At 44.0% G+C, this 15901-nt stretch overlaps 1 protein-coding gene across 2 annotated transcripts in view; it reads right to left on the bottom strand.

The window, feature by feature from the left end:
* TMEM132D (transmembrane protein 132D) overlaps nt 1-15901 on the bottom strand; it is a 196210-nt gene that overhangs the window by 106047 nt on the left and 74262 nt on the right. Inside the window, exon 3 of one of the 2 annotated variants that reach the window (XM_054645765.2) lies at nt 13299-13442. The exons of the other annotated variant lie outside the window; for it this stretch is intronic. Coding sequence (XP_054501740.1) covers nt 13299-13442 — 144 coding nt within the window. The remainder of the gene's footprint in view (nt 1-13298; nt 13443-15901) is intronic. 2 annotated transcript variants of the gene reach the window in all.

Here is a 15901-nt window from a genome sequence, read left to right as displayed (position 1 = left end):
CTCCTGCCTTCCAGAGCTCACCTTCCAGCTCCTCCTGCCTCCCAGAGCTCACCTTTCAGCTCCTCCCAGTGGAAGGGAATTCCTACCCCTGCCTTCCAGAGCTCACCTGTCAGCTCCTCCCCAGTCCCACATGTTGATAAGTTAAGCCCCAAAGCCAGGTGTGCACTCCAGAGCCAAGATTTTCTGGCAATTATTTAAGCATAGAAAAGAAGAGGCTCCACGAGGATGGAGCAAGAAAAAGCCACTTTCCTACAGAACTCTGTCTCAAGCTTGATTGGCTCTTGTGTCCAAGCAACTCCAAGCTCTTATTTAAGATTTTTCCATAATTGCCTATTGATAAGAATTCAGCTGCCTGGAGACTCTCTATTCTGTTTTTCCTCTACTCTGTGTATTTTCCTGACACAGATAAGAAATGCCCATCTCTGAGTCAGCTTTGTGCTGTCAAATCTAAGGCACACATGCACAGGCAGCATGAGACTCGTTTGCTCTCAAAACCTGACTAAAATCCCCTTTTTTTCTTCAAAGGAAAAAAACTTAATGAAATTAATGAAAAACTGACCTAGCTGTAGTTACGTGCTTTATTTCCTTCATTAAAAATGACAAATGTATTCTGGAGCTAGCACATGTGTACTACTGCAGGCTGTATTTATGACAGAAATAAGCATAAGTTCTCTCCTTTGAAATAAACCATCCTACACCTATTATTAGTGAGAGATCTGCACAACACACCACAGCACTTGAATATATCCACTCGCCTGTTGACACCTCCCTGAAATAGGGGGAATATTATAATGTTAAAAATAGAAAGCATGAATATTGTTGATGTATAAACAAAAAGGAAAGCAATATCCACAGAGCGCAGAAACAATATGTAAATTAAGAGCTAATGGAAAAAAAATCTCATATTGTGGGAGAAAAAAGCTTGAGAAATTGACTTGACATCTTTATGCACATTCTCTGAGATGTGGCCCGCACAGCACAAATATTAGGTGAATTTAATCTGCAACATATTGAAATTGCAATCGCCTAATATCACATACATGTATGTAACTTAATTTGAATTATTAGGCATGGAAATCATTCTCAAGGCCTGAAATGCTGCTGCACAAATTTCTTTCATATTTCCACCCAGGCCTCTGGGGGGGAAGCAGCAAAAGCTGTGTGCACTGCTTTGCACTCCACCTCACTTTTTCCTTGAAAGCTTCTGGAGTTTTCCAGGTCCTTGTGCCTCTCCAGGCTGAGGTTCTGTAGAATTTGTGGGGATGGAAGCTGTTTATGGTCAGTGCCTCTCAGCTGCCCAACAGCTGGCAGAGCCTTTGCAATGATAAAACTTCACTGTGACTGGACAGACACAGATTCTTGCACACCTACAACAATGGTCAATCCTTTCCCAGTACTATCTGTAGAAAATCAAATGCATTCAAATTGTTGCTTTATTTCCTTTTTTCTCCCAGCTCTGTACTACATGAAAGACCTCCCTCTGCATTTCTCCTCCCCAGTAACACCTTTCTCTAAAGCAGCAGCACCTTTTAGCAGAGCACATGACTCTGTTACCTTTAATGTCTTCGTTTTGTGACAATTAAGGAAGAGACACTCAGCAGAATAAATTGACACACCAGGCTGTTTGAAGTGTCCTTTAATCTTCTGGATGATTTTAAAAGTTCAGCTGGTTATTTCACTTAGAGATCAGACTGAAGCAACTCCCTGCTCCCCCTCCTCCTTTCCTTGTCAAATGGCTGTGACAGCCTGGGGAAATATTGTCAGTCTTGGATGCAGCCACTGCCCTGCAGTGTAAGGCTGCAGATGAGTTCAATACAGCTTGTTCCACTGCTAATTTCAGAGGGCATGCAGAGCTGCTTCTTCCCCTGGCTTAACAGACAAATTGACTTTCTAATTTTAGAACAGGAGACTTCTGCACAGGCACAGATCAAAAATGCTCCTTTTCTGATGGATCTAAATACGCATTTATGCTCTGAAAAGCCCCAGCACCTGAGGGCCTGCGAGCTTGCCATGCAAACTGGTATTTAGGAATGGTGCCCACAGCCAGATGTGTAAGCACAGTGCTGATGGTGCTTGTTCCTGGCATGGGCAGTTCACAGCAGCCCTGTTACCCTAAATACAGCATTCACACGAGGCTGGGGGACAAATCAAGGGCTGTAATTTACTCCTTCCTGTGTGTGCATTGCATCTCCATCAATGTACATCCTGCTTTTCCTTCTAGACCACATCCAAATATTTGCCTTCTTTGCTCTGCCCCTGGCACAACTCTTCCTTTTCCACTAAAAGTTAAAAAGTTCCATTTACCACATCTTTTTTGTAATGGAAAATGAAATATTCAGCTTCTGAAGTGACAGGTGAGAGCATCATCTCCATCCCAGCAGGTCTGTGGTACAGGGCTGTGCCTGACAGCAATTCTCCTACCTGAGAGCCTTCACCTGCCTGCTAATTGAGTATTTCCATCCAATTAAACTCTGCAGTTTCTGATGGAAGCACCTCAGTGATCATTAGCAGTTCATCAGGACTTTTGGGTGTGTTTACAAGTCCTGATTACAACTGAAGAGTAAAATCTTTATTTGTGGTTTATCCAAGAAGCAGAAGAAGCATTTCTTTTCATAAACAAGATTAATCCCTTAAACCACTGCACAAGAGATATTTTCCTAGATAATTACATAAGAAAGATGAGAGTGCCAAATGCACACACCTAAAGCGAAGAGCAAAAATACAGCTTTTACAAAACAGCTGCTGATTGCCACCATCTCAGAGATTTGATCATAAGGCTGCATTTCTAAAACTGTCATTTATCCCAAAACTCTGGAGACAGCTAAATTCCTGATCCTTTGCTGCTGAGAGCCACTGCAAACAAGATTTATTTTCATGTCCTTTATGAGAACAAAGTCTTGATTTTTGAACAAATAGTAATTTTTCATCAAGACATTGTAATTCTCTTTGAGACTCTTATGGACTAAGTCAGAGGTTTATCTTACTCAAATATAGAAAACAAATGCAGAATAAACCCACAACCCCCCTCTCTTCCTTCAGCCTTCTTGGTATTGAATGTGCATAAAATCAAACCTGATTCAATCTATCAGAACCTAAAAAGAATTGCAATATAGACAATAGGTATGCACTGAACGTGTAAATGCATCTCTAACATAAATAGATATTGGTAAGATCACGGGAATATAACATGTGGATTTGAAAGCTACAAAAATAATTAGGACAATTCAAAATTATTTGTTGCACCATCCTCCATTCAGTAGTTGACAACTTGGCAAAGAAATGAAGCTATAAAATGAAGATATAAATTTCCATCTAAGAGGTGTATCTAGCTTTTGGGAAAACCAAGTTAAATTGCAGCCATTTTGCCATGTGCAGTGGAATTTAGGAGAACAGCCTTGTCTGTTTATATTAACAGACGTTTAGAATTGGAAATCAACACTCAAAAATAGAAGAACGTGATGAAGTTTCTTATGCTTCCAAGCAAAGACTCAAAGACTGGCAAGGGACGCAGTTTGGATAAATTCTGGGTTTGGCATCCAAGATGCAAAACAGAACTTTGTTTTCCCTATAAAAATCCACCCAAATTTCTCCAAAGTGTGGATCCCAGGACAGGAGGGAGATGTTATTCTGAAACACGTGTCACACCCAGACTTGTCAGAGCCTGTCTGCCAAACTCCTCTGTGCCCATGGTCCTGTGGAACAAGTCCCACGTGTTCCTGTGAGACTGTTCCTCATGAATATGCATCAGATTCACTCCAGCATCTCCTGATTCCTGCAGCTGCTAAAGCTCCTCCGCTATGGATGCTGACAAGTGCACAATGTATGGACAACACAGAGAATGTACTCCACATACATTCCATTTATTCATTCTGTGCTCGTTTTTTACAGGCAGCTTTTGTTCTCTTCCAGGCCTGCTGTTCTCCTTGCCTTCACTACTCCACACAAAGACCTGCAAGTGTCTGTAAGGAAATTAATTGCTTCAACAATTAACAGGAAAATGCATCTCAGAGGAAACACTTCATAATGGATCTGTTTTCAGGTACAATATTTGCCACTCAGGAATAGATTATTTGGATTGAAAATTATTCAAGTTAATTATTTTCTCCCTAGTATGGGATTAAATGAGGAGTGTAATAATAAACTGAAAATGAAGAAGTTCCACCCAGCACTTCACAAGGTCACAGTGAAAGGCCCTGTTCCAGTGCCAATTTCAAGGATTCTGCTCATCCTGTGACCAAAGATTTGCTGAAGGAGCTCAGGGCCACAGGTAAGGCTTCTAGAAAAGATAGTATCTTGTCAACACTGAAGGGATTTTCAAGTATTTCAGCTAAAGCTGAGAAAAAGGCAGGCAGACATTCCTGCAACATGCCAGGGAAAATTTATCTCAAGAATCACTGCAGATAGCAGCCATCCATTCAGCTAATTGCACATTTGAATATTAGCTTCAGGTAACCCCTGGAACTAAGAATAACACGAGCACATTTGCGTAAGTGCAGGTGATCCCTCAGTGCCACCCTGGCACAGAACCCCAGGCCCAGCCTTGGATCTGCTCTGGATCCTTCTGGAAACGGAGCCAGCAGCAGATGCACCCTGCCAGGGCCACATTGCCATGGACTGGGGACTTCTCATCATTGAATGAGAGAATGGCAGAATTAACCAGGGTGGAAAAGAGCTTTGAGATCATCAGCCCAGCCCATGACCTCACAGCACCTGATCAACCAAGCCATGGCTCTGAGTGCCATGTCCAGGGATGGTGACTCCACCTGGGCAGACAATTCAGTCACTCTTTCAGTGAAGCATTTTTCCCTGTCTGTCTAAATGCCCAGCCTAGGCCACTCTTGCATCACAGGCAGAGCAGCAGAGCTGCAAATGCTCCCATTTCCAAGTATACCTGACACAAAGCCACATTTCTACTTCTGACACAAAGAACTCTGAGGGCTCCTGAGTAACAAAGGGAACACACACTGCAGCAACTCCTGCACTTCTCCAAAGAATCATGCACAAGCCACTGGCCCCTTCCCAGCTCACTCACTGCCATGGATGCACAGCCTGAATCCCCACTCCCACACAGGAAAATCCTCCTGCCTAACTTCTGGTGGAATGTTTTCCCTGAGCATCCTTCCACTCACACTCAGTGACAAACTATCATCCACAGAGCAGGATTCACCATTCACACAACAAGCATGGGTTGCAAACAGAGCCAGCCTGTGGCAGAGACACACAGTGAGCTGCACACTGCACCAGCTCCAGCCCACAGCACAGAACCCAGCTCCAGACTGTGCTTTGGGCTGCAAACAGCAGCCAGGCTGGATGGAGTGTGCTGCTGCAGGTGCAGATTGCAGGGGGAGGAAGGGGGCACGTGGCACTCCTTGATGGCACCCAGAATATCCAGGGAGCACACCCTGCTCTGCATGGAATCCCACAGGATTTACACACTTGTCCATGTCAGAGACACCACAAAGACAAGGCATCCAAACACCCAAATTCTTTTACTGGCACGGAAGCCAACAGAAACTCCAAAGAGAGAAACTCCAAAAAGAGAAACTCCAAAAAGAAATCTAAGACACACCAGCAATAATTCCAGAGAACTGTGCCATTGATGCACCTGCACAGCAAGGGCTGAAGCCATAAAATCATGCAAATGCCCAGTGAACTCAGCCTTGTACTAGCAGCTGGAATTTATTTAGGACTGGTTTTGTGATTTAGAAGGATGCCAGGCTGTGTTACATAATTCCCTTAACCTTCTGGCCCACACTTAGTTGTGTGTTGATTTAGATGTGACAGATTGATTTTTTTCACCCAAAACATGGGAATTCCCATGTCTCAAGAGCAACAGGCATATTTTTAGCCTCAGCTCATATTTTAAGTCATCCACTCAACTTTCCAACCCTCTCAGTAATTAGTATTACTTCTTACAAGATTTCCTCCAAGGGGAAAAAAAATCAACAGCAGCATTAGAGATATTTTCACAAGACACACTTTTGCATTTAATATTAGATTTTTAATAGACAGGAGATTACTCACTTGCTGTCTCTTCTGTAATAGAAAGCAAACTGGCTTTGTCCTACTGGAATTGTTATTTTTAGCCTCTGGGCTACCAAAGGTTTAGGAACTACAGTGCTAAGTACCACAAACACAGAGCAAGCATAACAATGATGAATCCTGAAGGTTCTTAAGGGAAATAATTCTTTCTCAAGCTTAAAATTATATTTATTACACTGAGTAATACCAGGGTAAAAATACAGGCACTAAATATGAATGAGGTTATCCAAAGTACTGAAAAGATCCTTTAGCTACTTCAACACAAGACAGAAAGAAGGACCTGTGCTCAGCAAGGGAGGTGAACACAAACACCTGCACATCACCCAGGAGGAGAGGTCAGAATTCCCAGCATATCCATGAATTACCTGCCTTTTCTGTAACTGACTTCTGTCAGCAAACTCCTTCACCTTCGATTGTTTCCCTCCAATTATCTGATTCCCAGTTCGTCATGCCAAGAACTCTCAATGAAAGGGGATTAAGCCCCAACATTATTTATTGTTTGCAGATCAGTTGTGTGCAGAGCTGCAGGACCTTCAGAAGAGTCCCTGAGAGCTCCCTGCAGCTGCTGATGCTGAACATGGAGCTGCAGAACCTCATTTTACCCCGAGCACTGCGGGGGTAACTCACAGAGAACAATCCTGATTGCCACACAGCACTGACAGCTCTGTGTCTGTGTCTGGAGAACCTCGTGAAATGCCAGAAGTGACTCTGACTCCTCCCGTGAGAGCATCAGAAAAGGATCCCTCATTGTGTGAGCACAGGAATCATCAGAACCTCCCAGGACTCCTCAGGTCCATCCACAGCCCCACCCCTGAGCCATCACAGGCACTGCTGCAGAAGCCAGCCCAGCTTTTCTGTATTCCAGCTGAGTTCATGAACAGGGAATACTGACTATCTGCTCTAGGTTCCATTTTGGTGTCATCTGGGAGCCCCATACATGAAGTACCTACAGATCCCTGCCTTCCATGACTGTTTTTATAGGTGAAGTAAAACCCAGTAAGATTTAATCCAATATACAAAGGGGTAACATGTTTTCAGATGGACTAGGCCAGGAAATGAAATGCATCCTCCTTCCAAGCAGCCAGAACTCCTCTGTTCCAAGCTGTGCCCTGAGGCCACAGCTGGCTGAGCTGGGGTAGGTTACCCTGATGCTGCCATATGGGAACATGGAACTGCTCCAGCTCAAATTAGGGAACACTCTTCCAGGTTGTGCTCAGCTGTGACAGTGCAGAGAACACAGAATTTCCTCCCAGGGCTTCTGGATATCCAGAGGAGGGCTGCAGAGCTGTGCTGCAGGTGTGGGCAGCCTGGCCCTGAGGACACCAGCCTGCAGTCCCCCTGTCTGTCACTGTTCCCTGGGACACACGGTCTCTAAAGCAGAGCCAAACATGAGAATGGCCAAGATAAGTGAGGCCTCCTGCAAAGCCCTCTGAAGGGAACACAACATCTTTATCAGTTTTTGTATTTACTCATGAATGATATCATTGTTCCCATGCATGCAATGAGAGCTGGAGTTGGGAGCCCCAGCTCTCCCCAGGGTGTGGGGAGCCAGCACAGCTCCCACAGTGATCCCTGGACATTTGAATATTAGCTGCTCTGCTAATATTCTGCTCCAAGAACTCCAGTCCCAGGAGATCTGCAGATCTGGGGCACCACAGAAGTCATACATTGGTATTTCAAAAGGATAATCCCTGAATGAGGGAATTTATTTTCTTTAACAGCTTCAAAAGACGGTGCTGGTTCTCACCTTTCCCACTTCCAGCTGCATCTTGCTCCACACCAAAGGAGCAGGAACAGCCGTGCTCCCCAAGGAGAGCCCGAGACTGAGCTGAGATTAAAGGGAATCAATCATCTGTGCCCTTTGACTGCAATTCCCTGGGTTACCTGCTCCACGGGAATGCCAGAGCCAGCAGTGCCCCTCAGCTGCCAAAGGCCATCCCCACCCCTTTGAAGTGCTTTCTTTAAATGAATGGCTCAAACCAACAGGTGGAAAAGTTGGCTAATAATGCCTTTATCGAATAACTGGTTATTATTTCATCTCTTTCCCTTTGCTTGATCCCAGATGATAACCATAAACATCTTTTCTAGGGTATTAGCATTGCGTAGAATGATTTCAAGAAAGACTCTGCATTTCTTGCTAAATGAAACCGTTTTCTTTTTTAAAAAATGGAAAAAGTGGGTCAGCATGTAAAATAATAATGCACTGAGGCTTGGTTCAGACAAATTTATTTTGCCTCAACATCTCAAGGGGTTCTCTCTCTGAGGGCACATTTAAGCTTTAAAATGAGAAATGGAGGTTTGTGACTAATTGCCTTCAAACAGAGGAATGTAAACATGACTTCTGAGATGTTCAGTACTTGCACATGATCACAACAGACAAACTCCTGGAAGCCTGGAGGTTTCTAATAACACAGGAAGGAGACAGAAAAACCTAAAGTGTACACAGCATGAAATTCTAAAAGTACCCAGGGTAAATATGTTTGCAGCTGATCATTACCCACATGTCTCAGAAGCAGAAACGGAGCTCAACCCTGCTGTTTCAGAATTAAATGAACGTATTCCACCTGCCCAACAAGAGATATCCTAATGTACTACATCAGCACCAACAATCCTGAGTGAACAGACAATTTTTAGGGCTGAGTAATTATTCTCAGAAAGCAATTTTGGAACCACATAAAAGCATCACCTTTCTCCCTTCCCTCCTGTTTCCCTCAATAATAAAACCAGGATTAAAAAATGAATAGGAGAAATCTTTTTTTGCTTAGAATTCACATAAACAAATAATGCATTGGGTGGCCACTAAAATCCCCAACATCCAGCCTAGCCCAGCTCTTCCCCCACTGGGCCTGTCCAGCTCTGAAAACATCACCCTTGAGTATATTCCATTCTGAAAGTCTGATTTCTGCAATCTCTTTCTTGCTTTTATTTCATAGTGACAAAGTGAAGTTCACGTGATTCCCACAGGATGGGATGTGACAAAATATAAAGGGATTTTTTTACTACATCACATGTCCTTTTCTCTTATTTTAGAGCAGAAATTTCTCTTTCCAAGCAATAATCCATTTCTAGGTGACAAAGTCACGTGAGCACATGGGAGCAAGGAAAAAAATTAATGGTGATCTAAAACATTAAACTGCTTTTATGAAGCATTTTGATGAACACCAGCAAGAGACAGAGTGTAATTATTGTGGCCATTAGGCCGTTATTTATGTTAAATTTGTTGCTCTTGTTGGCTTCAGAAGTGTTTTAGGACTACAGCACTCTTGGGAGTCCATCAAATGTGCTGGCATGGGCAACAAGTGAGAGAGCGAGGCAATAGCTCACTGCATTTACAACATGAAAATATGTAATAATTGCATGGGAAAATGAGAGAAACAGGGCACTAAGGACAATGGCATAAATGCAATACAAAGAAAATATTGTGTAGAAAATCAAAGGCAGTGTTGGCATACGTTTTCCAGACCCCTGTTGTTATTTAATATCGAGTTAATTTCTTCAGTTATAAAAGTGTTAAGAAAATGAAGCCCTGAAATACAGTAGCATGAACAAATGAGACTTGCAGGAATAAATGAAGAATACAGCCCAGAAGATCCTGTTACTGTCTCTCACTGTGCTCATGTTCTCACAAACTGATTTAGTCGCTTGTAGTTCAAACTGAGAATCCGTTTCTGTGACAGCAGCATCTGGTTTCAGGCAGCACAAACCAGCAACTCCTTCAGTGCTACAGAACTGAGGAGGAAAAGTATCAAAACAAATGCTGTCCTTGTCACATTTCCAGAAAAAGGGAAAGGAAATTGCCAAGCAAATTATCCATTACATAACTGAAACACTTTTGGTGATAAGGCAGGAAATGTTCATTAAGGTTCTACTCAGAGATGGCCAAGCTTTGTCTGTAATTATTTTGTATTTCACTGAATCAGTGGCTCCATTCCTGCCAAAGGCACAGAGCACAGTAATGGAATGGGAATAACAAACATTTCTACCCCAAAATATAAATAGATAGATAAATACAAATGGGATACTGTAAGAGGACCAGGACACCCATTACTACCACACCAGACCACCTTGCCTGGTGTGGCACGTGGATGTGGATGGAGCTGTGGATGGAGGGAGTGCTGCCAGTGGTGCTCTGCAGAGGAGGAAAGCCCAGGTGGATGTGGATGGAGCTGTGGATGGAGGGAGGTGCTGCTCTGCTGCCAGTGGTGCTCTGCAGAGGAGGAAAGCCCAGGTGGATGTGGATGGAGCTGTGGATGGAGGGAGTGCTGCCAGTGGTGCTCTGCAGAGGAGGAAAGCCCAGGTGGATGTGGATGGAGCTGTGGATGGAGGGAGTGCTGCCAGTGGTGCTCTGCAGAGGAGGAAAGCCCAGCCATTCCCCATCTCCAGCCCCAGGGTTCCCCCAGGCCCAGCCCGGCGGGCACAGCGCCCGCCCAACAGCAGCACTGGGGAACAACAACAACAGGCAGCAATCCAGGCCTTGGACCTACCTGGGGCTGCTCCTCCTCCCCACCACCACTGCACAGCACAGAGGCCATTTCGGGTAAGTGAGAAACAGCCCCAAGCCAAGGAAACACTCAGGAAAGGCAGGACTCCTGAATGTCACCCTCCTGTTCCATTCACCTCAGTACACGGGGAACGCACAAAAATAAAATCAGCCACTCCCAGGGCAGAAGTAAAGGATGGCTTTACAGATTGGATGCATCTCCCAGACTCAGTCAGTGCTGGAGGGGTTTCCCCAGTCCATTTCTGATCACTGCTCGATTCCCAGAGCATTTTCTCTTTGCCTGTTTGGTCACCTGCTTGCCAGGAGAGGGGTGGGGGATTGGTGCTTCACGGGAACAGCAGCAGTGCTGTGCAGGTGCTACAGGCAGTAAACACATCTGATCATCTCCTGGGTCAGGGTTTGCAGTGGTACAGAGTTATTACTGCCTGAGAAGGAAATCAGCAGAACTGGGCAGAACTTTCTAATTGCTTCACCGTTAATCTGGAACGCTGTCGCCAGCCCGTAATAAGCAAGGCACAAGAACTTCAAATCATATTTGACAGATGGGCTTAATTAGTTATTCCCAGACAGAATCATAATATTTGCTGTTAATATTCATCTGAAAACACCCTGCTGGCTGTGATAATATTTATATGTTAATCCTGTTACGATAAGCTGCCGGTGCCAGAACCTCTCCAAACAAAATGACGGATATATTTCAAACCCGAGCTGGGAAGGCTCTGGCATCCTGCTCTGGTTTGTCACTTGCACAAGTGCCTCCTTAAGCCGTGAAATTACACTTGTCACACTGAGTTAGCTTTATTAACACTATTTTCTGATCCATGTAAAACTATCAGGAACACAAAGGTACTGAATCTGCAGTTAATTAACATTGCCACCTTTGCATCCATGTGATCAGACCTCTGCTTTTTAGGAGAAATTAAAGAATATGCAAATAGAGTTTCTGTAATTTCTAAATGAACTACGGAGGCCAACAATTTGGTAAAGGACATCAATATTTAACTGTGACCCAGTGTGCCTATTTGGTGACATCAAACATTTCTAGATAAGGATAAAATTATTTCCCAAAAGCTGTAGAGCACATGTAATGTGCTCTTTCCCCATGAAATGCTTGATCTTGCTTCTTCAAATGCAGAGCTAAACAGAGCCAACTACATTTAATGAGGAAAACAATACACTGGGAAATGCACTGCAAATACTTTGCACTCCTTGCAAAGAGGGAGGAAGTTCTCAAAAGTGAGAAAAGCAGAAAATCTCAGCTGGGAGCTCGATGGAGCAAATCAAACCAGGAGTCACAGGAGAGGTACACATGCACCTTCCCCTGCCTGGGTTTTCTTTCCAGTAACATCTGTGTACAACCCCAGATTTCTTTCAATAAACGTCCAGCAATGTTTATACCCAGCATGTGCAAGCACACAGAATCCACAAGCACTGCATGAAAGATGACATAGTAATTTATTTTTTGTGTACCAGGGGTCATTTTAAAGGATTGCCACCGGATGATGAATGGTGAAGGGAAGTTAAGTTGCCAAGATTCAATTTCCCCATGAGGCTGCTTTACATTTTCCTGCTGAGGAACAGAAATCAGGCAAATGCACTCTATGGGCCCAGCAAGATAAAGTGTGATGGAAAACTCATTGCTGAAATAATCTCTGATTTTGATCCAATGCCCATTTCTGTCAATGAAAATATTCATCCTTTCCTCCAGTAGCTTTGAAGGGGATTTTAAGGAATCTGACAGACTGTGCCTGGCACAGGAAGCTCCCACCTTGGCCTATACACACATTTCTGCTTTGCCCAATGCCATTCAGCCAGATACATGACAATATATGCTTTAGATGAGGAAAATTCAGCATCTACAGCAAAGGAACTGTGTAGAATCTGAGCTATTAGAAGCAGAAAGTGATTACCAAGGGAAGTTCTTCCCTTCCTCTTTTTTTTATACACGCAGATTGCAAGGAGATGAAACTTCTTAATCATTATGTTCAGAAGGTATTTACTTATATATCATAAACCATGTAACAAATCCCCAAACTCTATTAGATTCTGTAACATTTCACGTGTGAATCACACACATAAAGTGGGAATTTTTCTATCAGCAATGCCAGCCCCAAACAAAGGCAGTCTGGTCATTACAAATGTGTACTTGACTTGCAGTTCCAAAAACGATGAACAAGAAGCAGCACATTATATAAAAATGTATTCATTAAACCAAAGAGTTGTGATTAAAAAAGGAACATCCACCTGCCAGATGAAGGCATTTTAAGACACCTCAATGTTGCAGAATGGGAATGGAAAACAGAAAATCTATTTCTTCTGGAGATCAAAAATTCATATAAATCTCACCCTCAACATCATTTTCATATGGTCAAAAAAGACCAAAACAGAAACAAGGAAAAAACCCAACAAAGAAAGGAAAGGGACACAATCCACCAAGAAAACCTCAAGCAAAATTAATAAACCAAACCAAAAAAATCCACCACAAACAGCCATATGAAAATAATTTTTAAAAAATTAAACTATTCACAATCAAGCTCGACAATATGAAACAAGTTCTTCCAAATAATTTGTGACAACAGCATTTTCTGTTAGTTTTCACTTCCTTTGAGCACTAGGGCTGAGTAACATTTGTGTGGTGGATTGAGCAACGAGTACAAAACAACGACAGTCCCAGCTTTTCCAAACGCATTTCCTCATGCACTGTAGGAAAATGTATTAAAATCATTAAAATGTACTGAAAGCAGCCACGACCTACCTGTTCTCAGCAGCAGATTTCCTCTGGCACACCACCACAGCTGGTGCATATTTGCCAGAGTAATCCACGCTCTCCCTGATGTCCCACAGGTAGGGGCTGCTGGCTCTCACACTGAAAACGTTCACACCCCTCTTCACCTTGGCCCTGGGAAAACAAGAATATATGGCACCAATCAGACAGGAAATATCAGCTCAATCTACTCCTTATTTCATCATTGTGTTCTCATTACTGCCCCACAGAAAATGCCACCACTCATTAAGAGTTCAACAGCAGGACAAGGAAAGGAGATGAGAGATTAATTAAGACATTCACATTTTGAAGAAATTGTATCAAGGCAGAAATCTGAGTGAACTAATGGTAATTGAGCTTTAGTCATAGCTGGATTGAAGGGTGGGTGTGCTCTGGAGCAGGCTCCTCACTCCTGCTCCTCCTTACCCACACTCTGGGCACCCCTGGGCACCCCGAGGCTCTCTCCTGGCTGCAAGGTGTTGCATTGGCACAGAAAGTAACATTTTTGGTGTCAGAAGAAAGGAGGTGGGTGCTGGAGTGAAGAGCCATTGCTAAGCCTCCCTACAAACAAAATCTACCCTTTCTCTCCTCCCTGTCTGGATTGCTCTAAGATGGCAATCCTTATCTTTGCTCTTATTTTCATCATCTTTTTGAGTTCACAACATTTTCTTTTAATACTGTTGTGTTTCATTGTCCCGTCAGCTCTGAACTTAAAAATACTTATTCTAAAAATATTCTTATTTTTCCTAAAGCACCTGATTTCTCTGGAGCTCTGGTTCCATGTAAGAGAGGTCCAACAACAGGAAAAGCCATGTGGCAAACTGGCCTGGCTGCTCTGCAGAGGTGCTTTCTAGTTCTCATGGGCTGGCATAATACTTCTGGGGTTGCATGGTGAAAGAACAACCAGAATAAAAGTTATTAACTGCCAGTGGAGAAGAGGGACTTTATATGGAGAGAGATGCACTTTCAAATATCCATTTCAATTCCTCTCATCAGGTGTGGCATTCTTTAATTCTGCCTCTCTCTTCTCCAAAATTTGTGCCTCAGGGCACTACAGGATTGCCCCACAGGTAGAAATGTAATGTTGGCCAAATTACTGAACAAGGAGTCCCTGGTGCTGGTAACTTCTGGTTCCTGAATGTGTTTACAAGGAGTCCATTGTGATCAAGCCTCATGAGGTGTCAGGAAATGACAGTTTAATTATATTTGCTAAAAATCTCATACACAAAATGCACTCAGTGCCATGGCAAGTTCTCAGTTCTGGGCAGAAACCCCAAAAGGTAGGGGAGGTTTTTGTCTGAGCAGCTGCTGCCAGCAGAGCAGCAAACAGCAGCAAAACAGCACTGTCAGCTCTGCCCCCGCATGAAATTGCTCAGGAAATCTTTGAAGGACAAGATCCACACAGATGTTTTCAGAATAAAAAGCCAAAGGATTCTTTCAACTGTCTTGAACAAAAAGGATTAAATCTCCTTTCTCCCAGCACTAACTCAATAGCAGTGGCTGCAATTTCCTTAGCACACCTGGAAGAATAAATACATGGAGGCTGGCAATTTTTGTGCAAGTTCTCCTATGCTAATTTGACAAAATGAATTTTAAGCAGGTGCAGTCACTGCTGCTAGAGCAGACATCCCTCAGGACAAGAGATCAGCGGTCAAAGCAGAGTGGAAATTAAACTCCATCCCTGATGTCTCAGAGAGGGAGGTACAAAGAGGCCACACAGCCTGGGTGAAACATTTCTCAGCACGTGTCTTCAGCACTCCTAGGGACTGGCAGCTGGTCCTGCCTTCCTGCTGCACCTCGAGGAAGGAAAACTGCTGGGCACCATCCCAGAGCAGTGACATGATGAGAAACGATCCCCATCCCCAGGGAGACTGGGGTGGCCCAGGGGCTGTGCAGGTGTGGGCTGTGACCGAGGAGCTCATCCCCACCCGGAGCTCTGTGACACAGCAGCTGTGGCTCCGGTGTCCCGTGGGGTGTGGGTGACCCAGCTGAGCTGATGGGGGCAGAGCCCCAGCCCTGACAGCTGGGAGTGAGGGGCTGCTCACTCACACAGCCTGCAGCTCCTGCTGCCAGCACCCTGGAACTTTGCCCACAACACCTATGTCACAGACATCTTTTATGGAAAAGCCTTCCTTAGGATCTTTCCTCCTGAGAAGCTGAGAGGCCTCAGGAACACCATGCAAACAGTGGTTATCTGCTGCTGTGGAATGCAACAGATGCATCTGGGATTGGGCTCATGTGGTTGTTTCTAATTAATGGCCAATCACAGCCCAGCTGGCTTGGACTCTCCATCTGAGCCACAAACCTTTGGTATCATTCTTTGCTATTCTATTCTTAGCCAGCCTTCTGATGAAATCCTTTCTTCTATTCTTTTAGTATAGTTTTAATGTAATATATACCTTAAATTAATAAATCAGCCTTGTGAACCATGGAGTCAGCTCCTCACCCTGGGACCCCTGTGAGCACGGTCACACACTGGGGCTGGGCTGCAGCAGGAGTGCTTGGAGTGCTTGGAGTGTTTTGTGCCCATCACTTCCTTTGGGCAGACTCTGCTCGGGGCAGAGGAGGAAGGGAAGGCCATAAACATTTGAGTT

This window comes from Agelaius phoeniceus, chromosome 18, assembly GCF_051311805.1.
Source record: "Agelaius phoeniceus isolate bAgePho1 chromosome 18, bAgePho1.hap1, whole genome shotgun sequence".
Classification (NCBI taxonomy): Eukaryota; Metazoa; Chordata; class Aves; order Passeriformes; family Icteridae; genus Agelaius; species Agelaius phoeniceus.
This window is presented reverse-complemented; position numbering and strand designations above follow the sequence as displayed.